Consider the following 25,874-nt stretch of genomic DNA (forward strand, 5'->3'; position numbering starts at 1 on the left):
GGACCTGGCAATTTCCTCTGCAATGAATGGTGATAATCACATCTGCCTACCTCATTTAATTAGTTAGAACTGGATAATCAGTGCTGAGTTCTAATTGCAGTGCCAGTTCCTGATGCTACCTGGGTACCACTGCTGTCAGCGGCTCCCTCGGATTCTGAGGGCTTGCCATGCCTGGGCAACAGAGAGGTGCCTGCTCCCCATTCCTGCCTGGCTGGCTCTGCTCGGTGAGAATAAATCCAGGAGTGTGAGAGCTGAGGGGCTGCTCTCTGCTGTCCCACGGCAGCACAGGGCTGGGGAAGGTGGCATTTGCTGGAGAATGCGAGGAATGTAGAGGAGAGCTCACAGGGAGGGGAGACCATGCCATTTCTGAATGGAGAAACCTGTTTGATTCCCCTGAAGGGCAAAACACACCCAAGTCTCCTCCTCAAAACAAGGCTTGGTTTCCAGGAGCCAGCCCTCTCGGCCCGCCTGGCAGGTAAGCGCTCAGCCTCGCCCACAGCTGCTTTTGCTGCCAGGGAGGATCGGAGTTACCTGCTGCCAGCCCGTGGTGGGCAAAAAGTGCCTGGAGATTGCTCGCAGACTGCTCCGCTTCTGTCTTTTCGGGAGAAGCTGCAGCTGAGGAGGCTCCACAGGTAGGGCTGGGCAGGGGAGGCTGGGCTGCTGAGCCTGGCACGGGGTGGCTGAGGTACCGCTTCTCTCCAAGCTTCTCCTGCTCTCTGTGCCAGCGGAGGAGGAAGAAAGGAGGAAGAGGCTGCTCTTTCCTAACCTAGTGATGCAGAGATCTGGCAGAGATGAAGGAGACTTGGTCGCATACCTTAAATCCCCCTCCTGCATGGCCAAATGATGCTCTTTTCTGTGGTGCATTGGACCAAAGTGTGGATCTGAAATAGTCCTCAGGTGCTCCATGGTGTCCTTACAGTATACAAGTGAGGCAGAAGAGGGGAGGTCTGGGCATGAATCTTTGTTGCTTGCCCCTGTCTGATCGCTGCGTTCCCTCCCTGCCCAGTGCCCCACATCTTTCTAAAACCTGCCCCCCTCTAAACTGAGGAGGTAGAGCTGGGAGCGCAGCAGGGAACTAGCAGGGAAAAGTCTGTGTGTGGGTGGGCAGGCGTGAGCGAAGTCCAGACAACACGGGTAAAATTTGAGCCTGTGACCCTTAACAACTTCTTGAGAGGTTTGGTATAAGCTGCACTGCTTTCTGCCCCTCCAACCCTGCCTCCACAGGAGCCGCGTGTGGTGGAGCAGGATGCAGGTAAAGATTTTTCTGTCTCTTCTGCTCTGCCTTCTTTCTTGCTGAATTGATATGAAATCAGCACCCTGGAAAGGAGGGGATGGGAGTGGTAAAGCTGGTACAGAGGAGGCAGCACTTCCTTCTGTCCTTGCTTCATCCTTGGTCCAAGCTGTCTTATCCATTTCCCAGTCTCCACCCCTCTGCTTGGCCCTTGGTGGCTCCAGGACAAACCCTTAACAGGAGGACGAGCTGGGTTGAGCTGAACAGGTTGCTTCGCTGACTGCTGGGGACCAGAGATCATGGAATCACAGAATGGTTTGGGTTGGAAGGGACCTCAAAGCCCATCCAGTTCCACCCTCTGCCATGGACAGGGACACCTCCCACTGGATCAGGGGCTCCAAGCCCCATCCAACCTGGCCTGGAACCCCTCCAGGGCTGGGGCAGCCACCACTGCTCTGGGCAACCTGGGCCAGGGCCTCCCCACCTTCATCATAAAATATTTCTTTCTAAGATATCATCTCCATCTCCCCTCTTTCAGCTGAAAAACGTCCCCCCTTATCCTCGCCCTGCCGTCTCTGATCCAGAGCCCCTCTCCAACTTTCCTGGAGCCCCTTTCAGGTCTGGAAGCTACTCTAAGATGTCCTCCCTCATCAGTCTGATCAGGATATTGCACTTAGGTGCATTTATTTTATTTATCCAGCCAAAAAAAAGCATTAAATTTGTTCCCCCAGATTGATCACACTTTACTTGTATATCCTGATTTCGATCAATTACAGATTTGAGTTTCCTTTTACAAAAACATTGTTTTTTCTTGGCAGAGCTTTGTCCCATCTCTGCCATGTCAGGAAGCTTCAGTGAGGTTTTCTGTCCTGCTCTGTTTGTGGGGCTTTGTGGGGCTGTGACACACAAGCAAAGCTCTGCCTTTGAAAGCAAAACGAACTTTTCCTTCCTTCTTGCTTTCATCTTTAGACATCAAGGTTTAAGGTCAATGGCATGTGGGTGCGGTAAAGAGCCTTTACATCCTTCTTCCTTTTCAAATACAGAAATTAGTTGAGCAATTAGGAATTAAAGCCTTGTAATTAGAATAATGAAACTGTGTACCCAGTATGGTGAAAAATGATCCAGTGATGTTTGGCAGTAGCAGCAGTGAGTGGTTGTGTTTGGGGGTGGTCAGGCTGTGTTGGGTTGCGCAGCTCCTGACTCCGCGATGGTTTCTTGGGATAGGCAGGTTTGCATGCTGCTCTGATTGAGTTTACACCACACTTCCCTGACTTCAATAGCTCACGTCTTTGCCAGCTTCATCTGGTTGGACTGAATTGTTTTATTTGTGGGGTAAGTAGTTGCAAGTGAATCAAAACAAGTTATAATGGTGCATCTGTAGTGTTGCAGCTTTGTCTCAGACATAGCTGAAATGGATCTGCGTTGCTCGTATTAATGGGTTCTGTGGAGCCTTCCCTGTGGCAACTGCAGGTTTTCATCCCCATGCTTGGGGAAGAAGAAGAGTTCGCTGTCTCTGTGCTGGTCTGAGGCTCCTTGCAGAGATCCCATGCAGCCAAGCAGGCTCTGCTGTAGCTGCAAGTGCTTGATGTCTCTACAGTTCATATTCAGAGTGACTTTGGCTATCCTGGAAAAGGTGGGCGTACAGTTTGATGGCCTGGGTACATCCTGCAAGAACTGTGGCAGAGGCAGGAAATGTCACCTGTGATGAAGTAACCATCCATCCTCTCAGCTGCCACCTGGCTCCTCAAGCACCTCTAGCAGTGGTTCTTGAGGAATCGTAGAATCCCTAGGTTGGAAAAGACCTTTGAGATCATCAAGTCCAACCGCACCTGTCTACTAGTAAATCATATCCATAAGCACTCCATCTACCTGTCTTTTAAATCCCTCCATGGATGGAAACTCCACCACCTCCCTGGACAGCCGTTCCAGTCCTTGAGAACCCTTTCAGTGAAGAAGTTTTTCCTAATGTCCAATCTGAACCTCCCCTGGTGCAGCTTGAGGCCATTCCCTCTCATCCTATCACCGGTCACCCGGGCAAAGAGAGCAACACCCACCTCCCTCCAACCTCCTTTCAGGCAGTTGTAGACACTGATTAAAGAAAAAGAGAAAAAAATCTCTTATAGCTGGGCTTCTCAGAGAGACTCTGCACACCCTGAACAAAGTAAGGATCAGCTATTGTGTTGCATGAGCCCAGAAGGATAGATTTAAGGTTGCCTGGAGTGCTTCAACTATGGCATTGCTGGTCGTTCGCAGGCCTGACCTTAGAAATCTCCTAGTGCTTCTTAAATATCACCAAGCACATGTATAACAGTGTCAAAGAGTCACTGCAGGGACAAAGGGGAAAGCGAGAGTAAAAAGCTGATCCTCCAGAGCAGCTAAGCATTGCCTGAAAGGGCTCCTCACCCTGCCTGCGTGGGTGACTGTTCTGCTGGTGTTTAGCGTTATAAAAGTTTTTGCTGTTCGGAGCTGGGTATCGTAAAATCACAGAATGGTTTAGTTTGGAAGGGACCTCATCCAGTTCCACCCCCTGCCCACTGGATCCGGTTGCTCCAAGTCCCAAACCTGGCTTTGAACCCCTCCAGGGATGAGGCAGCCACCACTGCTCTGGGCAACCTGAGCCAGCGCCTCCCCACCCTCACAGCAAAACATTTCTCCCTAAGAGCTCATCTCAATCTCCCCTCTTGCAGATTCAAAACATTCTCTCTCATCCTCTCCCTGCCCTCCCTGATCCTGAGCCCCTCTCCAGCTTTCCTGGAGCCCCTTTCAGCACTGCAAGCTGCTCTAAGGTCTCTCCACAGCCTTCTCTTCTCCAGGCTGAACAACCCCAACTCTCTCAGCCTGTCCTTATACAGGAGGTGCTCCGGCCCTTGGATCACCTCCGTGGCCTCCTCTGGACTTGCAGCCAGTTGCTCCTCATATTGAGCCAATATCAGGACTCTAAGTGGGATTTGCCTCTGAGGCTCAGTCCACGTCCTGGAGTGTGCCTTGGGCTGTGGCTCTGACCTTCCAGAGTCTGATCTGCTGTCTCCCACATCAAACACATTCAGCCACCTGCCTGCATGAGGTGGGCTGACATCCTAAATCACCGGTTGTGAGTTCATAGTGTGAACTTGTGTTCCCCAAGTGCTGACAGCAGGGTGGAAGTGTCCATTTCTCCCAGGCATGGGATGTTATTCAAGTCAGAGTTCAAAGGTGAGATAAACCTAGTTTTAAGAATGCTGGCTCAAAAATGTCTCAGCCACTGGGCACAAAGTGCTAATCCAGCGTAAACTCCCTTTATCGGCTCAGATTTGCTGAGATGGATGTAAAGGGTTAACGTTGCTCTGGCAGGGTTTATGCTGGATCAGGTAAGGTCTATCAGAGCTGCTCTCGCTTAGCAGCAGATCAGGTAGCAGTGGACATAAAAGCAGAACAGAGGCACAAAGTTTGCATTGTGCTCTCTGGCTAACGCAGGAGAAATGCGAGTCTATGCCCACGTCTTCTCCGGATCACTGGAGGGCCATCCAACGTGGATCAGGAGTAGCAATTCTGCACCCTAAATGCCGCCTTTCTGGGGCAGAGCATCTCATGTGTGCACATAACCTGTGTGGAGTGGCTTTCTTTCCCTGGCTCTCCTTCCTGGGGGTTTGAGAAAGCTGGGCTTGATGTGCTGAGCGTTAAACCAAGGTCCCACCATTTCCAGTACAGGCGGGAGAGCGGAGACCTAGACCAGCATTTAGGTCTGGGTGGCTAAAACCTCAGGAGAGTTTAGGAGGTTCAAAGGGAGAAGCTTCAAACCTTTTGCAAGCTTTAAATATGTTTTAATTTGAGGACCATGAAGGTCAGGGTAGGCATCAATTATCCTTAAATGAGGGTATTCTTCCGCATGCCTGACCTCAGTCCTGTTTGTGGCTGAGGGCCAGCGTTCAGGTCACTGGCCAAGTCCTCCGTTAGTACACAGCTTCCTCACCGGTGAAATGGGTTTTGTGCTTCTACCCAGGAACAGGGGGAGCGCGTGACAGCTCCTTGGAAAGCAGAGGGACGGCATGGGTGGTCTCTGCTAGCAGGCAGCGGAGCCCGGAGCTGCTGATGGCTGTTGGTCTTGGATCCCTGCAGGCGGGATGGGATTGCTTTGCGGTTGGTTTCATAAGGGATGCCATGTGGACTTTGGGCTGATGTAGGACAGTTTTTCATCTGTTAATGACCTTCCTTGAGGCACCAACAGTTTAACTCCCTGTTGCATGGACCTGAGAAGGCAGCAGCACCATGGGTCAGCCTTGGGATACCTGTCCAGAAAGGATCGGACTGATCCAGTGTTTCCTGGTGCAGAACACCTTGCTGTGCAGCTCTCGCAGGGACTGGCATGGTAAGGTGAGCCTGGTGCCAAGGACATCAAAGGGACGTCCCATCCTGCACCCAGGGAGCGAGGCATTGGGAAGAGGAGTGCTGTAACATGAACTCAGCAGCTGGCCTGGGCTGTGTGGACAGTCCAGGAGTCTAAAGGCACCCTGTGGCGCTTGCCAGGAAAGCTGTATTTACAGGATCAAAGCAGCTCTGCTTCCTTTCCCAGGACATTCATTCAGTCCTCAGAACTAGGTCCAACGTCGGAGCCAGCTCACCAGCAAGCTGAGCAGAGGGCAAGGTGGCTATTAGGCACAAAGGGGGCTATTACCACGAGTGCCCAATGAACTCCTGACAACAGCAGGGATAAAAAATTGTTATTAACTTTTGAGAGTTGTAGTTGAGCCATCAAAAGGAGGGTGGTTGGCAGGTTTTTCTTCTGTGTTTGCTGGTAATGGGAGCTGCAGCCAGCTTTGAAAGGATAGTAAGTGTTTCATCTCTTAGGGTATAATTACATCTTTTTAAGTGGCTTAGACGAAAAGCAGAATCATTCCCAATGAAGTGATGGCCTGCTGATTTCAAGTACTTGGAGAATTTATTAGTGCTGGTCTGGCTGTACAGCAGCTCCTTCTCACAGGACTATAAGTGGGCAGGGATGCAGCGCCCTGCGGCCTCTTTGGCCTCAGGAAGAGCAGCGGCCATGGGGACAAGGAAGAGCACAGCTGTAGTTACTCCCTTGTCCAGCCCAGGGGCTGTGATCTGTAGGGATCGCTCCCTGCTAAGAGTAAGAGAGGACTTTGTAGTGCCTGAGCCACCTCTGCTGGTACCGCTGGTGACGGTGCCCACTGGTGTGGTCGTGTGTGTTCATCGCCTGCCCCTCGGCAGCCAAATGGAGCTCTTCAGCTTGTTTCTCCTAGCACAGCCGCCTTCTCGCCTGGCAGGGGGAGGGTTTTCACCAGGAGCTTCTCTCTGAAGCGCTGGTGAGAGGCAGAGGCTCTCTGTCCTGTTAGCACGGGGACATACCTCGAAGTTGCCTTAAAAACTCCACCTGCATCGAGCTGCCCGGGGCAGGGACGGGACCACCGCTGCACTCGGAGCGTGCAGAGGGAGAGCAGAGCTGGCTGCCTGCCCATGGACAGACGCGCCCCGAAGATTAGGATCTAAACAAGGTTTCTGCTCCGCTTTCCTTATTAAACAGCTTATAATTGCTTTCCTGAGGATCTTTAGGGGTAGTGACTGTGGTGGGAGGCAGCGCGCTGGCAGTCGCTGTGTCTGCAGGCAGCAGATCGGCTCCAGAGCATGGACTCTGTCTGTTTTGCTCTGTGACAAAGCTCAGGGCTTCCCAGAGCTGGATGGAACCTGCATGTGATTCCGAGGGTCGTGTTCCTCAAGGGTCTGGGTGGTGCTCCACACCTAGGAGAATCGGCTAATAAGCAGCTAGCATGGATTTAGCGAGCAGCTCTCTTGGAAGCATGCAGTCACAGGACACAATCAGACAGATTGTTGGTTCTATACAGGCAGAACATTTCTTTATTGTGCTGGGGTGCTCCCGTCCAATGCTTTGTCAGCAGGAATTTAGCCATTGTCGCACTGGTTTTGATGGGTCTCCTGTGGCCTGGGACATCGAGTGTTACATGTTCGTGGATTGAGAGCAGCCCTGAGGAGAAGGACTTGGGGGTCTTGGTGGATGAGAAGCTCAACATGAACAGGCAGTGGGTGCCTGCAGCCCAGAAACCAGCCACGTCCTGAGCAGTGGGACCAGCACTGGGGTTGTCCTTTGCAGAGACAGGAGATGGACTCGATGATCCTTGTGGGTCCCTTCCGACTTAGGACATGCTACGATTCAATGATTCTATGATGTACCCATGCCTGAAGTATTGCCTGTAGCAATGCCTCGCTGTCCCTGCTGAGGAAGGAGAGCTCGGACAAGCAGGCTCAGGCACCGTGGTCGCTCGGGGGAGTTATTGCTGGTTTGATGTCTCTTAAGCAGGTCATGCTCACAAATTCCCGTCAGTCCTGTGCCTCGCACTGCCCAGGTAAAAGACTTACTGTGGGATACTACAGCTTCTCATAAGCTCAAGTGCCAAGGCTCTATCCACGTGGAAGTCAGTATGGTGGAAATGCAATCCAGTGCTTGCTCTGGGTTTGTTTCAGTAGGGTGTCAGTGCGTGACAGACGCACAGATCTGAGCAGGGTTCCTGAGAAGCCCTGTGGTACAGCCAAAGCCCCAAGCTGCTCAGCAGCCAAGGAAGTAAAGGGCATCTCTCTGGATGTAAGCTTACTGGAGCAAGCAGTTCCTTACTGTGGCAGTTTCTGGAGGGGGTCACCCCCCAGGGCTGGTGTTTTGCAAACCAGTCTTGTGTTTATTTCAGGATCCCAGGGCACTTTACAAACATTGAGCTCGAGGTGTATTAAGGTTGTCCAGGGAATCATCCTTCAAAGCCATTTTGGAGTAAACTGGGCAGCACTTAATGGTGCAACAGAGCCTGCAATAACTGTTCGGATTGGGGAGTGGAGGAAGATTGTTGCTCATTTACATAACGATGACACCCCAGGGTGCCAATTAGGATCAAGTGTTTATTGCAGTGGTGGTGTGCAGACACTTAACAGGCAGCAGTTGGCTCCAAAGGGCTCCCACTGGACTTGTGGAGGGAAACCTTCTGGATAAATAGGGAGAGAACAGGGATTTTTATTTAAATGGATTTTTTTTTGTCTCAGACTTTGTATTTGTAGTCAATGTTTGGGGCGAAACCTGTATTACCCAACAGCTCTATTTGGTATCTAAACGAAAGTGACTTGGTGACTTACTGTGTGTCCATTTGTGATGGAGAGGTTCCTAGTCACACAGCAGGGGTGTTTTGTGTTAGGTGATGAATAAACAGAGGAGAAAAAGGTGTGTCTGGCCCAGCAGAGGTTATTTTCTAACTATGAGGCAAGAGGGAAGGGATGGGTGTAGTTTGAGGCCAAAGAGGTTTTGGTCTATGAGAGAGGTGGAGATCTCCACATTTTGTAAGCGTGGTGACGAGAGTTCGCTGCTGCATGTTTGGAACCAGGGGTTACAGAGATCATATAATTATGGAATCATGTAATGGTTTGAGTCTGAAGGGACCTTAAAGCCCACCTAGTTCCTCCCATGAGCAGAGACACCTCCCACTGGATCAGGTTGCTCAAAGCTCCATCCAACCTGGCCTTGAACACCTCCAGGGATGGGACATGATTCTATGGTTCTATGTTTCTAAGTAAAAGAGAACCCTGAGTGCAGCTCTGAATTGCTGTCAGCAGGGAGGCTGTTGTCTGAATCCGCCTCGCTCAGATGCTGGAGGTAAGGAACCTGCATGGCTTCTCTGTGTGCAGGTCTGAGATGCTGTCCTTTCTTTTTGACCAACAGATGCCAGATTCGAGTCTGTCAGCTGTGCTTCTGCAGCCACATCTCCTACCTTTAGTCTAAAGATGCCTAAGCATTTGGAAGTTCTTCATGGATATTTAGGACAATCCCACAGTTTTTACTTCTCTCTGAACAGGGTCAATTAAATTTGCGTGGGAGGAGGCATTTGGGAGGGATAAGAAAAGAGGCGAGCTGTCTGCTCATGGCAAAAGCTGGATTAATGGTTGGGAGTGTTTGTGAAAGGGAGAGGTAGCCTTCGGGTAATAGCAGAGGGCTTGTTCACGATCACAGTGCACACTGGATGAGGAGTGGATGTGCACAGGTAGATCCTCAGCTGAGACAAGCCAACGGAGGAGGTTTTGCCAAGAAGTGATGCTATGAGATCAGCGCTCGGTATTCCTCATGGGCATGTGGCTTCATGGCAATGTTGCAGGGACAAGCCCACCAGCAGGTAATAACAACCTAAGAGTAGATTCACAGACTTCTGGATAGGGTTGGGCAATTTTATTAAGGAAGAGCAGAGTCACTTAAGAATCCAGGCTCAGCAGAGAGTTTTGGCAAGGAAGAGATGAAGGGTTCGAAAAGCTGGAAGTTGCCTTTGATTTTCTCCTCTGAAACACAGAATCATAGAATTATTAGGTTGGAAAAGACTTCTGAGATCATTAAGTCCAACCGTACCTGTCCACTAAGCACTTCATCTGCCCGTCCTTTAAACCCTTGCAGGGATGGGGATTCAACCACCTCCCTTGCAGCCATTCCAGTCCTTGAGAACCCTTTCAGTGAAGAAATTTTTCCTAATGTCCAATCTAAACTTCCTCTGATGCAACTTGAGGCCATTCCCTCTTGTCCCATCACCCCTCACTTGGGAGAAGAGACCAACACCCACCTCTGCACAACCTCCTTTCAGGTAGCTGTAGAGAGGGTTAAAGTCTCCTCTCAGCCTCCTCTTCTCCAGGCTAAAAGAAGGGCTCATCCCACCGTTTAGCTGAAAAGAAACTTTTCTGATTAGAATGTAATTAGGTACTGAATTTACTTGGGCTTTGCTGATCTCAAAGCAGGGGGGCTGTTTTGAGGGGCTTTGCTTTCTTTGCTTTGTTCAGTTGTTTAAAAATTTTTTAAAAAATAATGTTCATGGCGGAATCTGAAACAAATCACTTATTTTCCTGACTTGTAGTTTGTGGTTGAGTTTGATTCAACAACAGGTACAAAACAACCCGGGCTCTGCACATTCCCCATCTTGGAGTACCTCCAAGGCTGTCCAGCTGGGAGCTGCTCCTTGTTGCTTTACTGTGAGCGTTGGAAGTAGGAGTCCAGCTGCCAGGAAAGGAAGAGGAACTCATAGAATCATAAAATGTCCTGAGCTGGAAGTGACCCACAAGGATCCAACTCCTGTCCCTGCACAGGACAACCCCAACATTCACACCATGGGGCTGAGGGCCTTGGCCAAATGCTGCTGCAATATTGTCAGGCTCAGTGCCGTGACTGCTTCCCTGGGAGCTGTTCCAGGGCTCCACCACCCTCTGCATGAAGAATCTTGTCCTAATGTCCAACCTAAGCCTACCCTGACCCATCTTTCTGCCATTGCCTCAGGTCCTGTCATTGGTCACTAGAGAAAAGAGTTCAGCGCCTGCTCCTCCTCCTCCCCTGGTGAGGAAGCTGCAGAGCGTGATGAGGTCTCTTCCCGGTCTCCTCCAGTCTGAACAGACCAAGTGTCTTCAGCTGCTTCTCACACTCTTCCCCTCTAAACCCTTCCCCAACTCCATACCCTCCTCTGGACACTCTCCAGCACCTTTAGATCCTTTTTATCCAATGGTGCCCAGAACCGCCCCCAGGGCTCAAGGTGGGGGCGCCCCAGTGTGGAGCAGAGTGGCAGAATTCCCTCTCTCGCCCGGCTGGCGATGCCGTGCTGGATACACCCTAGGACTCTTGGTTCTCAGACAGGCAGTATGATGTTCTCTCTGCTGTATCTTGGGAGATACCTTTGCCTACTGAAAGGTGTCCTGAGCCCTTATGCTGTACTCCCATGAGAAAAAAATACCAAGGCTCACTGAAGCAGCCTCAGCTTCTCCGAGTTCTACAGACTCCAGAAGACCGCTGCCAAAGCCCAGGTGGCTTTGGGCACTTTTGCTAAGGTTTCTGACCTGCTTTTCCTCCTAGACCTTGCAGGTCCTGTTGATCGTGGCCAACCCAAACACTTACTGATGTGGAAAACACACCCATTTGATTTTTCCCATCCTTAATGCTAAAGGTACATGGCATGGGGAGAAATCACAGCTCTGTGTGCCACTGTCTCCCCATCCTCCAGGCTCTGTGGCTGTGACACTGTTGTGATGCTCTCCCTTCCACATAGCTTCGAAGTTTTTAAAATCAGGGCTGCTAATATGTTTTTCTCCTTTTTAATTTCTTCCAGGGTCATCTTGTCTTCAAAGAGTAACGTCAGGGGAAGGTGCTGCTGAGAACCATGATGTCCCTGGGTGTCAATAAAGGTAATTCCTTTCGTCATCCCAAGCTGCCTGGGATCTGTCCCTTCTTAAGGCTTTCCTTTGCCTTCTTTGCTCAGTTTTATCTACTGTAACATCTCTGTGCTGCTCCCCCCATGCCTTGTGTCCAACGGTAGAATCATTGCATGACCTGAGTTGGAAGGGAGCCATAAGGACCATCGAGTCCAACTCCTGTCCCTGCACAGGACAACCCCAACATTCACGCTGTGGGGCTGAGGGCCTTGGCCAAATGCTGCTGGAATATTATCAGGCTCAGCACTGTGACTGCTTCCCTGGGAGCTGCTCCAGGGCTCCACCACCCTCTGCATGAAGAACCTTTTCCTCATGTCCAATGTAACTGTCCCCTGGCACATCTTCCTGCCATTCCCTCAGGTTCTGTACTTGGTGGCCAGAGAGAAGAGCTCAGCACCTGCTCTTCCTCCTCCCCTGGTGAGGAAGCTGCAGAGCACGTTGGGGTCTCCCCTCAGTCTTCTCTTTTCAAGACTGAACAGACCAAGTGACTTCAGCCACTCCTCACACTCTTCCCCTCTAAACCCTTCCCCAACTCCGTGCCCTCCTCTGGATGCTCTCCAGTGCCTTTAGATCCCTTTTATCCTGTGGCCCCAGAACTGCCCCCAGTGCTCAAGGTGGGGGCGCCCCAGTGCGGTGCAGAGCAGGACACCTCTTCCTTGTGAGGGACCTGCTCCAACCTGCAGTTCCCAAATGACGTGCATTTGGCTATAATTTCAGTATCCATGAAGGTAGAGAGAGCTGAGAGATTATAGCCTGACCGAGGTTTTGAGATGACCAAAAGCCTAATAAACTGCCATATTAATCTCTTTTCAAGACCCACCTTTAAATTCTCTATATTTGAAATGTCTACTGAAAATGCAGCAGTGATCAGCAGCCAGTGCAGCAGCTGATCCAGATGCCTGTCCTGTTTTTCTGCCGACCCACACCCTCCAGAGACAAAAAGTCCATGTGCTGGAGACTACCCTCATGTAACCTGTACTATCTATATGGTGATGAAAAGACTGCAGCCTGGGCCAGGGCCTCCCCACCCTCACAGCAGAACATTTCTTCCTAAGATCTAATCTCAATCTCCCCTCTTTCAGCTCAAAACCATTCCATCTCATCCTCTCCCTGCATTCCCTGATCAAGAGCCCCTCCCCAGCTTTCCTGGAGCCCCTTTCAGTACTGGAAGCTGCTCTAAGGTCTCCCCACAGCCTTCTCTTTTCCAGGTTGAACAACCCCAACTCTCTAACCCTGTCCTTGAATGTTGTTTCCTTCCCTTGTACGAGACCATTTCCTCTTCTCCTGGGGAGGCCCTAGCCCAACTTGTCCAGAGAAGTGGTGGCATCATCCCTGTGTGATGGAAAACATCCATCCCTGGATGTTTTCAAGGCCAAGTTGGATGGGGCTCTGAGCAACCTGATCCAGTGGAAGGTGTCCCTGCCCAAAGCAAGGAGTTGGAACTGGGTGATCTAAGGTCCTTTCCAACCCATTCCATGATTCTATGAAATGAGGAACCAAGGGGCACGTCTGCTCCAACTCTGACAGCTGGGGGTTTGTGTTTTCTGGCTTACCTCTAGCCCCCAACTCTTCATGCTCCAGTCGTGTCGCACTCTCCCACAAATCAAAGAACCTTGTGCTAGAGCTGAAGTGGTGGGAAATGCTGGAGGAATCTCACTGCTTTGTAAAGACGTGGTTAGAGAACCCGTTGAATATCTTTGGTCTTCCTGGAAGAAAAGGGCTTGTTAATGTTAAAGAGGCTTCTGAAAGGAGAGGAAAACCTGTCTGCATCTTTGCAGAGCAGGTGATGCATCTGTGTAAATTGATCCTGAAGTCTGGGTGGCAGCATGTTTCCATCTTTAATCGGAAGTGGTGGAAGACTCATCCAGTCTTTGAATCAGACTGATGGGAGACCGTGCTCCCAGCTCTCTGAGATTTGCCAGGCTGACCTGCTGACATGGGGAATCCTTGCCCTCTCTCAGTGACCCTGCTCCTCTGTCCTTCCTTTCCTTCTGCCTCTCCCAGGACATGCCATTCCATCCACTGATGAAGACCGCAGGAGGATCATTAGGCAGATGAAGGTTCGCACCACCCTGAAAGGAGATAAAAGCTGGATCCACCACCATAACTCGGACTCTGAGGATGAGAAGAAGAGCGTTCCGCTGTAAGTGTGGCCAACAAGGAACGCCTCTCTTTTTCCTTCCCTTTCCCTCATTAAGCTCCCATGAGTAGTCTGTTCTGTAGCCTGCAGAAGCAAAACATATGGTGCCAGACTGTTCTGCAGCCCACCCAATGCCAGGAGATGCTGATGGGAAGTGGTGCTCCTGCTTCATGTTGATAAATGTGGGTTTGTGAGAAGCTCTGAGAAGTGATCTTTCCTGGGAGCTGGAAATCCAGCAGCACAAGCAGATTTGAAGTCTCAGGAGAACTCCAAAAGTTTTTTTTTTTAAGTCAATTTGTGTTTTGCCATCTTCCAAGTGAGAAACAAAGGGGCAGACCTTGATGAGAGGGAGTTCAAGTGATAAAACAGTCAGGTCTGCAGCCACCCTGTACCGGGGAATGCCATTTGCACCAGCTTCTCTTTAATTAGAAACAAAACCAAGCCCAAATTGGTCTGCTCTTAGCATCTCTCTCCAAAAACATCTCTGCCATGTTCAGCAAGGCAGCTCAGCATGATAAGGAGTTAAATATGTCGTTGTGTTTTCTCTTTACTCAGGTCGGGACTGGCCAGTGGGGGATCTCCAGCCTCAACACCTACTGCTCCCCAGAGCGACAGGTAATTTTGGAGATGCATCCTGAGGTCACTGCATGCTTTCACTGGTTCTTCACGAATATTTGCTCTTTCTTCACCTCCTCATCCGCACTCAGTGCTGCAATTGTGTTGAAAAGCACAGTCCTTGAGGAGAACCTGCATCGTTCACTGTAAAGTCTCACCAACTGCCATCTTGTAGAGAGCATGTCTTATCTCCTGTAAAGTCCATGTGAATGAATGGATGGACTGATGGCTGTAGTGCAGATGAATTGGACCCCTGTGTCCAGTTGTGGAGTCCAGGGGAGGCCATGGGGATGATCCAAGGGCTGGTGCACCTCCCATAACTAGGACAGGCTGAGAGAGTTGGGGTTGTTCAACCTGGAGAAGAGAAGACTGTGAGGAGACCTTAGAGCAGCTTCCAGTCCTGAAAGGGGCTCCAGGAAAGCTGGGGAGGGGCTCTGGATCAGGAAGTGCAGGGACAGGATGAGGAGGAATGGTTTTTATCTTCAAGAGGGGAGACTGAGATGAGATCTTGGGCAGAAATGTTTTGCTGTGAGGGTGGGGAGGCCCTGGCCCAGGTTGCCCAGAGCAGTGGGGGCTGCCCCATCCCTGGAGGTGTTCAAGGCCAGTTTGGATGGGGCTTGGAGCCCCATACTCCGGTGGGAGGTGTCGCTGCCCATGGCAGGGGTTTGGAACTGGATGGGCTTTAAAGTCCCTTCCAAGCCCGACCATTCTGGGATTCCATGATCCTATGAATGGATGTCTTCAAGCTGCTGGTCCCACAAGATTGCAGGTTCACCTCACCTTCTGTGCTGCTGCAACAACTGCATGCTCTGAGCCCAGGGCTCCTCAGAGCAAGTGAAGCCCTGTGTGGGATCTGAATTTTCTGCAGGGCTGGAGCATGAGGGCTCTCCAGGAACATAGTAGCTTGTAGGACTGATGTCCTAAAATATAAAACTTTTGGAAAGGTCTTAGTCTTGTGTGAGATCTCTTTTCCAGGTCCAGTGCCACTGGTGAGAGAGCATTGCCCTCTCCCATGAGCAGTTTCCTGCTTCCTCTCCCTTTTTCTGTGCCAGCGCTTGTCACTTCTTGTTGCAGGTAGGCAGGATGGGTTCTCTGCATGCCCTTCCTCTTTCTGCATCCCTCTGTAGCACAGTGCTTTATTGGGCACAAGTGAGGAGGAGAAGCAGGTGCTGAGTTCTTCTCTCTGGCCACCAAGGACAGGACCCAAGGGAATGGCAGGAAAACGTGCCAGGACGGGGTTAGGTTGGACATGAGGAAAAGGTCCTTCATGCAGAGAGTGGTGGAGCCCTGGAACAGCTCTCAGGGAAGCAGTCACGGCACCGAGCCTGACAGTATTCCAGCAGCATTTGGCCAAAGCCCTCAGCCCGATGGTGTGAATGCTGGGGTTGTCTTGTGCAGGGCCAGGAGTTGGACTCTGTGGTCCTTGTGGCTCCCTTCCAACTCAGGACATTCTGTGACATTGGAAATGGGGCATCTGGAGGGGCGTCTTCACACCAATGTGTGAGGGCCTGAACTTGACCAAAGGTGAGTGACACAGAGTCCAGGATCTGTTTATACTTCAAAGTGGGGGCAGGCATCCATACACCAAGCTGGACAACTTCTTGGCTTCCCTGCAGCTCTCATTCAGTGCTCAGGGAAGAGCGAGACAATGGGCTGAGAAGGATGATGCCCCACCAGTACCTGCTCCGACGACACCACAGAGACAAGAGCTTGCAGCTGTATCCAGCGCTCCCAGCTTGTCCCACCCATATAGCTCCAGAGCTAAGCTTGGAATGAGTTCACATTTCTGTGAAGGCAACAGCATAAATTTGAGCTTTGCAGCTCAAACAGCATAAATGTTGAGCCTTCCTGCCGAGCTCTGACCTGATGGTTGGACCTGCCTGGAGCAGGAGGTTAGAAGAGACACCTGCTTAGCTTTCTTACCAAATCATCTTGTGATCCTAAGGGCACCTGGACAAGCAGGAAAAGAGTGGGTGCCATCAGGGCAGGGCCAAAGGGAACCTGTCTGAGCTCCTTTGATAACAATCAGATCCTTGAGGCCCATCCTGGTCTACAGCATGCTCTCGGGAAGATATCTCTAAGACAGCTTGCAGTAGGTTCCAGAGATGCTTCCTCCTGCCCTGGTGCAAGGGGCCAGATCGCCTCTGATGGTACCCCTTTACCTCCAGAGAAGCAATGCCACATCCCTTCTTGAGAACGACCCCTCAGAGAAGTTAGTGTGACAGTGATGTCCACCTGTGATAACACCACCAGGATCTCTGTGCCATCTCCCCGCTCTGTGCCATTGATCTGAGGACTTAATTTTGAGCCAGAAAAAGCTGTCAGCATGGCTAATTTTAATTGGCTGACTCTAACATTTACTTTTCCTATGCAACTCCTTTATAGAGCTTGTTCTGGTGAGGATTCATTTTTAAGGAGTCCTTCCAAGGTTAATTTTGGTGCAGCAGCTGAGGTATCCCTCAAGGCCCATTCAGCTGGATTTTTGGCTTGACAGCCTCATGGACATTTCGTTTGAACACTGGTGCTGCTACTGCTGGTTTTCCCCATGGTTCGTGACTCACCAATGTCTGTTCTTTGCACAGGTCTCCTGCCGCCAAGCCTCAGTCTGGTTACCTCATCAGGTTGGTATAGAGCAGCATATATTTGGGCTATAGGGGAAGAAGTACTAGATGAGGAGAAACAAACATGAAAAACATTGCTATACAGTGTTCTCCTCTTGGGAATGTTCCACATCTCAGGGAGTACCTTGGTGAAGAGAGAGCTTGAGTGTTTTGTATAACAGGTAGTTTGGTGGTGAAAATCAGATCTCCTGTATGATACAATGATCATGCATGGAAGGATTGTGGTGCTATGAAAATGTGGTCAGCCCAGCGCCATTGATGGGGCTGATGTGCTATGGCTTCCTCTGACATGTGGTGTAGTGGGGAACTTGGCAGCGTTGGGTTTGTGGTTGGACTGGATGATCATCACGGTCTTTTCCAACCTGAATGACTCTGTGATTCCATGGGCGGTTGTTCATGGGGACTCTGATGCTGCTGTAATCCTAAACAGTTTGGCAAGCCCTGTGATACCATACTCACACCTGTGTGCAAGGTAATTTCACAGTGTTGTTTAAGGCCAGGGAGTAGGAAGGTGGAACTTGCTTCAGGATGACTTTCCAAGGAGGGACCACCTAATTCTCATTGTCCTGAGCCAGCACCTTCCTCCCTACAGGACATGCAGACACTGTTAGGCCAAAGAGTGGCTGCAGGTCTCTTAATTTTAATTCCAAACTCTGTCCTGCTGAAACTTTGCCGTGTCTCTCTTCTCTCCAGAGGGGTATTCACAAGAACCATCGATAAGACCTCTTCCATGCCAGATTCTTCATCTCCTAATGAACCACAAAAACGGTACGAGTGTGTCTTCTTCCTCTCAGTGAAAACAAGCTCCTAAATATTGCATATATTTCTAGTCATCCTTTGACTTTGGTCAGTGCTTGTGGGCTTCCACTGAGCTCCACTACATCCCTATGAGATGCTGGAAGATGTGGCTGTTCATGTAACAGCTCCACTCTGCAGATGGGGGAAAAAGAAAAGGCATCAAACTCCATCTCACCAGAGCGTGGGGTGGCAGTCAGCTGTGAAAGTACTCATGGAATTGGGGTTGATTTGGCAAATAGTTCTGAGTGGGGGGAGAATCACAAGGGATCCTTGCAAAGCTGCAATGCTTCAGTTTGATGTGGTTGATGTTGTGGGTTTGTTTTTTTGGAAGCCTGTGTTGTGAGAGACACTTTTAATTGTAGTAAGCAAGATCTAAGCATGGCTCTGATCTAAGCAGACGTTGCACCTCAAATGAAACCTTTTGAAACCACATTTCCCCCTGTTTTGGTTCATCTGGGGAGAAGGATGATGCTGCAAGAGGGGAGGTTGAGATGAAATCTTAGGGGGAAATGTTTTGCTGTGAGGGTGGGGAGGCCCTGGCCCAGGTTGCCCAGAGCAGTGGGGGCTGCCCCATCCCTGGAGGGGTTCCAGGCCAGGTTGGATGGGGCTTGGAGCCCCTAATCTGGTGGGAGGTGTCCCTGCCCATGGCGGGGGGGGGGAACTGGATGGGCTTCGAGGTCCCTTCCAACCCAAACCATTCTATGACTCTATAAGGTGTCTTCTCCTTTTTCGCTGGCTGGTCCTGGGACAGAGTAGCACCATCCCACAGAAGGGTGTGCCCGTACTGGCTCTGACAACTCACAGTGGCCCTGAGGAAGCAAAGTAGATCTCAAATCCTAGTCCAAGGCTGTGAAAAGAGGGGAGGTAGTACCCTTTAATTAAATGGCTTTCCCTGAATTCAGAGAGCGGGTCTTTGGGATCACCCTGTTTTCCCCCATTATGTGGAGCATGAGCTCACCTGGGGCAGAGGGAGGAGAAGGGTGAGAGCTCAGGAGGCTGATGTTAACAGATGTGGTTTGTGCCACCTGCAGCCCTGCCGTGAAGGGGCACAGCCTGAACCGTTCCTCCTCTGGCTACAGGATGACCACTGAGGATTACAAGAAACTGTGAGTGTGCCAAGGGGAGCTGCTCTTTCTGTCCGTGAGCAGGCTCAGCAACACCTGAGCCTCGGCGATGGAGCCATCTGCCCAGGGATGCCTGGCCAAGCACGGCTTCATCAGCCGAGCACTGCAGATTTTCCCTACAAATTGAAGCAGTTCCCAGTCTTATCTCCAGGCCTGCCTGGGCCATAAGGCATTCCTTGAATGGATAACGCGCTTTGTATGGAGTGAATTTTAGCACTTGGTAGTAATTAAGGCAGCAAACTGGTGGCTGCAGCCTGGGGACCTGGTTTGCAGCGTTGCTGGCCTTTCTGAAACCAGCAGAAAGGAGGAGCCTTGTGGCAGAACAGCACCACTAGCATTTCTTACACAGCTTTTCATGTCAAAGACAGTGGCTCTAATCTGAAATGGAGCTGAGCGCTTAACCACGAACCAGCCTCTAGCCTTAACCCCCCTACACTAAGAAAACAAAACTCTGTGAGGACACACATTCCCAACGTGAGTGACAAATACAAGTGTTTTCCTCTCCTTCGTGTGACACTTACAGAGTCTGAACCCCTTTCCACATACCCTGCCATCAGCTTTACCTTGGGCTCTGCAGTTTACAGAGGTGGGTCCCTTACCCTGGCTCACCCCTTTCCTTTCTTTTCCAGAGCTCCCTACAATGTCAAGCAAAAATCAGTGGACGTGGATGAGGAGGACGTGCCTTTTACTCCAGATGAACATAAAAAGAGGTATTCCCTCCAGTAACCTCCTCTTCCTTGCAGAGGGAGTCACAAGTGGGCTCGTTCAGCTTAACTCATCCTTGCTGGGAGGGTCAGTTCAGTGGTGATTAGAGCTGAGCCATTAGGACTGATTGCAATAAAATAATAATAAGCAGATATTTCTACACAGAGCGCATTTATGCCCACGGGCGACTGTGCTCCCAACAAAGTATAATTAAAAGCCTGACGTGATTCAACCTGACAGCAGACCCCAATTAATTTGGCAGCTGGAAGCGGGTTGTGGAATCCGTTGGCTGCACAGTGTCTTTGTGGAAAAAGTGATGTCCAAACAGCCTGACAGCAACAGGAGGAATCTATTGCCCACTGCCTCCGTGTGCATCTTGGAGTCTGGACCACTTGGAGACTTTCTTCTAGATTCAGATCCAAACAGAGATCTCATTCGCGTACTAGGAGTAGAATGTGTTTTGTCTGTGTGGTAGATCATGAGCCAGCAGTGCCGTGGCAGCAAAGAGGGCCAAATGGGTCCTGAGGTGCCTCCAGCACAGCATCACCAGAGCTCTGCTCTGCTCCACACTGGGGCGGCCCCACCTTGAGCACTGGGGGCAGGTTTGGATGCCACAAGATAAAAAGGATCTAAAGCTACTGAAGAGCATCTAGAGGAGGGCACAGAGTTGGGGAAGGGTTTAGAGAGGAAGAACTTGGGCTGTTCAGCCTGGAGGAGACTGAGGGGAGACATCATTGCACTCTGCAGTTTCCTCACCAGGAGAGGAGAAGGAGCAGGTGCTGAGCTCTGCTCTCTGGCCACCAAGGACAGGACCCGAGGGAATGGCAGGAAGATGGGCCAGGGGACGGTTACGCTGGACATGAGGACAAAGTGCTCTTCATGCAGAGGGTGGTGGATCCCTGGAACAGCTCCCAGGGAAGCAGTCACAGTGCTGAGCCTGACAGTATTCCAGCAGGGTTTGGCCAAGGCCCTCATCCCCACAATGTGAATGCTGGGGTTGTCCTGCAGGGCCAGGAGTTGGACTCGATGGTCCTCGTGGCTCCCTTCCTACTCAGGACAGTCTATCATTCTGTGATCTTACACAGCCAGCATCCTTGTTGCTTTCAGTTGAGTTTCTGAAGATGCTTTTCCTCAGATACCAGACTTTCGCAAATGAAAACTTGGTCATTTGCCCATGGTGACGAACCTGTAGGAGTCCTTTCAGAGATCTGCACTTATCCCTTTATCCATTTGGTGGGTCTAATATCTGTATAGACACAAACAGGCCATGTAATGTGTCAGCCACAAAGCCTGTATCCCATTTCTTTGTCCCATGCTATGCAATATTGCAACAACCCAGGTCTTGAAAAGGGCGACTCCCTCTGTCCCCCTGGAAGGGGAAGTATTCTTGGTTTTGCCTGATGCTTTGTATCCACATGAAAGGGCTGTGGCCCAGCATCAATGTTACTAAAGAAGAAGATAATGCATCCTTACTCCTCTTAGCTCTGGGTGGATTTCTGCCACCCAGAATGTGGGAGCTCTGTTAGGCTTAACAGAAGCCTCCACTGCAGTGATCACCTATTGCTTCTTCAATGCTACACCCAGCAGCCACTGACAGTGTGAGCAGAATCATAGAATCATAGAAACACCACGTTGGAAAAGACCTCTTGGATCATTGAGTCCAACCATTCCTATCTGCCACTAAACCATGTCCCTGAGCACCTCATCTACCGTCTTTCAAATACCTCCAGGAATGGTGACTCCACCCCCTGCCTGGGCCGCTGTTCCAGTGCCTGATGACCCTTGCTGTGAATTTTTTTTTTCTGATAGCCAGTCTGAAATGTGACCCCCTCCCTCCTTTCCAGGACAGAGGCGGCCAACAGTGTCCTGAGACGCACTGCCAGCAGGGAACGTGCTTATGTCCTCTCAGCTGCCAAGAAAAGCAACGGGTGAGTCTTCAGTGTGGAAGTGTGAGGCTGGAGACAGAGGAGAGGCTGTGGAAGGCAGTCTCACGGGGATGGTGGCCTGGCCCAAGACTCTCTGAAGGCAATTGGTACCATTCCAGTGAGTGGAGAAGACTCAGTCACTGTCTTTCTAGAAGCTGAGTGTGCTCAGGTGGCCAAGAAAGCCAACAGCATCCTGGCTTGGCTCAGCCATGGTGTGGCCAGCAGGAGCAGGGAAGGGATCGTCCCTTTGGACTTGGTGCTGGTGAGGCCGCGCCTTAAATCCTGGGTGCAGTTTTGGGCCCTTCTTTGCAGGAAAGACGTTGAGAGGCTGAAGCTCATCCAGAGAAGGGAACGGAGCTGGGAAAGGGGCTGGAGAACAGTGGTTGGAGTGGCTGAGGGACCCGGGGCTGTTTAACCTGAAGAAGAGGAGGCTGAGGGGAGACCTCGTTGCTCTCTGCAGCTCCTGGAAAGGAGACTGTGATGCAGTGGGTGCTGGGCTCTTCTCCCAAGTGATAATGGATTAGGACAGGAGGATATGGCCTCAAGTGGCACAGTGGAGATTTAGATTGGGTATTAGGGAAAATTTCTTTCCTGAGAGAGTGGTGAAGACTGAGGCTGCCCAGGGCAGTGAGGGAGTCTCCATCCCTGGAGGCATTAAAAAAACATGTAGAGTTGACACTTCGGGACAGGGTTTAGCAGGCACATTGGGGTTGGGCTGATGGATGGACTGGATGAGCTCAGAGGTCTTTTCCAACCTCAGTGCTTCCATGATACTGTGATTCTCTATCTACAAGTATCTACAGAACTCCTCCAGGAGTCTTGTGAACTCTTCCTTACTGAGAGGGATGAAATTTCAGGAAGAGAAAAACCAAGGTAGCTCCTAATTCTCTGGTGCCAGCAGTCCAGACCTCAGCTTTCAGACTCGGTTCTTAACACCACTGTCTCCAGTTTTGTTGCATGTAAGGGGAGAATCAGAACAAATATAAACTGCATCCAGTATGGATCAGCTTTCTGTGACAGAGTTTGCCTTTACATTGTGTTTGAACAAGAACTGGATTTAGAAGATCCTGGTTCTTAGTTGCAGCTTCAAAATGGTTCTGTAGGGAAAAAGAACCTAATAGTGCTGTGTGGATGTGCAGTGAAAGTTTTGTGGGAGCTGCTCTGTTGTCCATTTCTTTCCTGGGAGGACATATAAAAGCAGATTTCCAAGGTCTCTGATCTCCCAGGAGCCATGAGAGTGACTTTTTTTTTTGCAGCACGCTTTCACTATGAATCCTTTTCCTCTTGACATAACTCAGGGTGACACAATGAGGCACCAGGAGGTTGGTGGTGTGTGAGGAAGCAGGGAGAGGATGCACTAGCAGCACTTGCCTGAGCCCAGAATGAGAGAGAAGAGCTTGAGCTCTTGAAGGGCTTCAGCTCTTGAAAGGACATTGAGGGTGTTTGCCCTGACCGCCAGTTCCCTCAGTGCACTGAGAATTGGATGGGGTGGAGGGAGGCAGGCTGGTGTGCAGGAAGAGAAACAGCCATCAGGAAGGTATACAATTAAAAATGCCCTGTGGGGAAGCTTCTTCACTTCACAGGTTATAAATAGCTGCTCTTCCTATTTTTATTTCCTCTGCTCTGTAATTGGCACAGGAGTAAGACACTCAGTCACCACCAGCTCTGTCCAGCTGGTGTTGCATGGCCCCTTAGTCCCTTGCACGCGTGGGTCAGTGATGGATCAGAGATTGTTGGGGTGCTGCCCCTGCCCAAGGCATGTTTTTACCTCCAAACTTCTAACTGTTGCCTTGATGCTTCCTTTACAGCAGCCCAACACAAGAATTCCCACCCTTGTTCGCCAAGAGGTAGGTCACGGACTCTCCGGCTGGGGTTGTGCATCTGCATACTCCACCAGGGCTGCTGTTCAGTGCTGGGATAAGAGATCCCTGGGTGTGTCAAAGCAGAGAAGGGACTCTTCCCTTAAAAAAGAATGCTCTGGATTAAGTCATCCTGGCTTTTGAGAGCCCACAGTGTGGTAAACACCAAGAATACAGTCCTGAGGATGCTTTGGAAAACAAGAGAAACTAGTTCACTGCCTGTCTTCTTCCAGAGAAGGCTGGTTCCAGCCAGCACGGTGAATGCTTTTTGGGCTGCAGGTCTTCTAAAGCAGTCGGTATAATAGGGAAATGAGCCTAGGTCTGTCTCTGGAATTTAAGCATTCACCTGATGCTATTTGTAAAGCAACTGTGACAGCAAAATGCCACTGATTTGGGCTGAAGATCTTGCCTCATTCACATGCTTGGGATGCACACCAGTAGCAGAGCACAGGGAGCATGAGCAGGGAAAACCTGCCTTTAGGGGAAACAGAGGGAAAACGTGGCTTAAGAGAACACAAGAATAAACTGCCTGTAATTAGCTAGCAGTGGGGAATGGAAATAGTGATCTCTGTCTCTCTTTTGCCTTTTGAAAGAATTGAGATAGAAGAAGAGGAAGGACAGCAGAGGAGGAGTCCAACTGGGTCTGGGTCATGCAGGTTTATGCTGGATCACCACAGGTATTTCCCTCATCTTAGAGTAGCATGTTGGCTGGCTTTGCTTTTAGGGCGTGCTGAATTGCCATCTTTGCAGATAGAATCATAGAATTGTTTAGTTGGAAAAGACCTTTGAGATCATTAAGCCCAACTGTCCCTGTCCACTAATAAACTAGATCCCTGAGGACCTTGTCTGCCCATCTTCTAACCCTCCAGGGATGGGGACTCCGCCACTGCCCTGGACAGCAGCTCCAGTGCCTGAGAACCCTTTTTGTGAAGGAATTTTTCCTAATATCCAATCTAAACCTCCCGTGGCATAACTTGAGGACGTTTCCTCTCTTCCTCTTTCTTATTACTGGGAGAAGAGTCCAGCACCCACCTCACCCCAGCCTCCTTTCTGGGAGCTGCAGAGAGATGAGATCTCCCCTCAGCCTCCTCTTCTCCAGGCTGAACAGCCCCAGGGCCCTCAGCCACTCCTCGCAGGACTTGTTCTCCAGCCCCTTCCCCAGCCTTATTGCCCTCCTTTGGGCACGCAGGTAATGGCATTGACCTGCCAGGCTGCAGCTCTCTGAACCCACCTAGAGATGAAGGGTTCTCCAAAGAGTTTTCTCAGAAAATCCTCATGCCATGCCCTTTTCTTCCCAAAAGGGAAAGATCTGAAATGTAAAAGGACCTCATATAACTTGGGGGAACAAATGGGCAAGCCCAGGGCCAGAGTGGCATAAAGTACCCAACTGACAGCCCTGGATTTAACAGCCATTGTCAGTTGTATGGTGTAAACCTGCCGCTGAGCCCCTCTCCTGATCGCGCTCCCCAGCCCAATCTGTCGTGTCTTCACAAGGTGCTCGTGTGCCCCAGAGTGCGCCAGGCAGCACTGCTGGAAAGACAACTGGCAGGAAGAGCCAGAGCAGCCATCAGATAGCAGTGGTTTTCTTTTACCAGACAACTTGGCTGCGTGAACTGACCCCATCATCTAGCCACGAAATACTTGGTATCTCATTATTTCCAGTCCCCTGAGCCAGCTCTCGGCTTTTGTGAGACTTTAGATTTAATTATTCTGCTGTGATATCAATAGAGAGGTGTGACCAGAGACGTTTGACGTTCATTATCTTTAAATCGATCTATGCTTCCATGGGAAATACTAACCTGGTTTCAAGCTCCCAGCCCCTGTCACAGGCCACTGTGAAGCCCAAGTGTGCACAGAGCTGTGGCAGAGAGGAGCATCCCCAGGGATGTGAGAGCTGGGCTGGGCTGTCCCTCATGCAAAGGGGCAACAGTGACACCATCCCCTCATCCACACTGCTCAGGAACCACTGGTGTGCGGCTGAGTGAAACCCCTGTGCAGAAAAGTTTGGCTGACATGGCAATGTTTGTCCTGGAAGGGAGAATTGTTCTCTCTTTTCCAGTAGATTCAGTTAATTTGGGAGTCAGCACTCTATTCCTGCTCAGAGGTGTGGCGTGATGCCAGGCAGCAGCATTATGAGCGGTTCCTCTCCTCTCCTCTCCTCTCCTCTCCTCTCCTCTCCTCTCCTCTCCTCTCCTCTCCTCTCCTCTCCTCTCCTCTCCTCTCCTCTCCTCTCCTCTCCTCTCCTCTCCTCTCCTCTCCTCTCCTCTCCCATTTACACACACGCACACAGTACATCCAATTTGCGAATTCTCTGCACTAGGGGAAGGTGTTTTTTTAGTGCAAACTCAAACACTGGGGATAGAAACAGCTCCAGCTGTGCTGACAGGAAAAGCCACTGTCTAAAGACTGAGTGTACTGGCAGCGAGGCAGACCATGCACAGGGGCAACTGCCCGTGCAAGTCCTTGCACAGGAGAAGACACCCAAAAATATCTTCTGTCTTTAATGCTTTGTTACTTGGTTTGGTTTCTTTTTTGTGTCAGTACTAATGGGCTAAGAAAAAACACCACTGAGTCTTCCTGGAATGAGCCAAAGACAGCAGCAGTGTCTCCCTCCAGGTAATTGTTACAGCACGCCCAG

General features: G+C 50.6%; 1 protein-coding gene across 1 annotated transcript in view; it reads left to right on the forward strand.

The window, feature by feature from the left end:
- Positions 1–442: 442 nt before the first annotated feature.
- ZNF185 (zinc finger protein 185 with LIM domain) overlaps positions 443–25,874 on the forward strand; it is a 51,036-nt gene continuing 25,604 nt past the window's right edge. Inside the window, exons 1-12 of the mRNA XM_054075514.1 lie at positions 443–632; positions 11,347–11,422; positions 13,454–13,592; positions 14,145–14,204; positions 16,787–16,825; positions 17,519–17,593; positions 18,655–18,729; positions 19,377–19,457; positions 21,297–21,380; positions 23,186–23,224; positions 23,830–23,913; positions 25,778–25,852. Coding sequence (XP_053931489.1) covers positions 11,398–11,422; positions 13,454–13,592; positions 14,145–14,204; positions 16,787–16,825; positions 17,519–17,593; positions 18,655–18,729; positions 19,377–19,457; positions 21,297–21,380; positions 23,186–23,224; positions 23,830–23,913; positions 25,778–25,852 — 776 coding nt within the window. The 5' untranslated portion in view covers positions 443–632; positions 11,347–11,397. The remainder of the gene's footprint in view (positions 633–11,346; positions 11,423–13,453; positions 13,593–14,144; positions 14,205–16,786; positions 16,826–17,518; positions 17,594–18,654; positions 18,730–19,376; positions 19,458–21,296; positions 21,381–23,185; positions 23,225–23,829; positions 23,914–25,777; positions 25,853–25,874) is intronic.

This window comes from Cuculus canorus, chromosome 10 (genome assembly GCF_017976375.1).
Source record: "Cuculus canorus isolate bCucCan1 chromosome 10, bCucCan1.pri, whole genome shotgun sequence".
Lineage (NCBI taxonomy): Eukaryota > Metazoa > Chordata > Aves > Cuculiformes > Cuculidae > Cuculus > Cuculus canorus.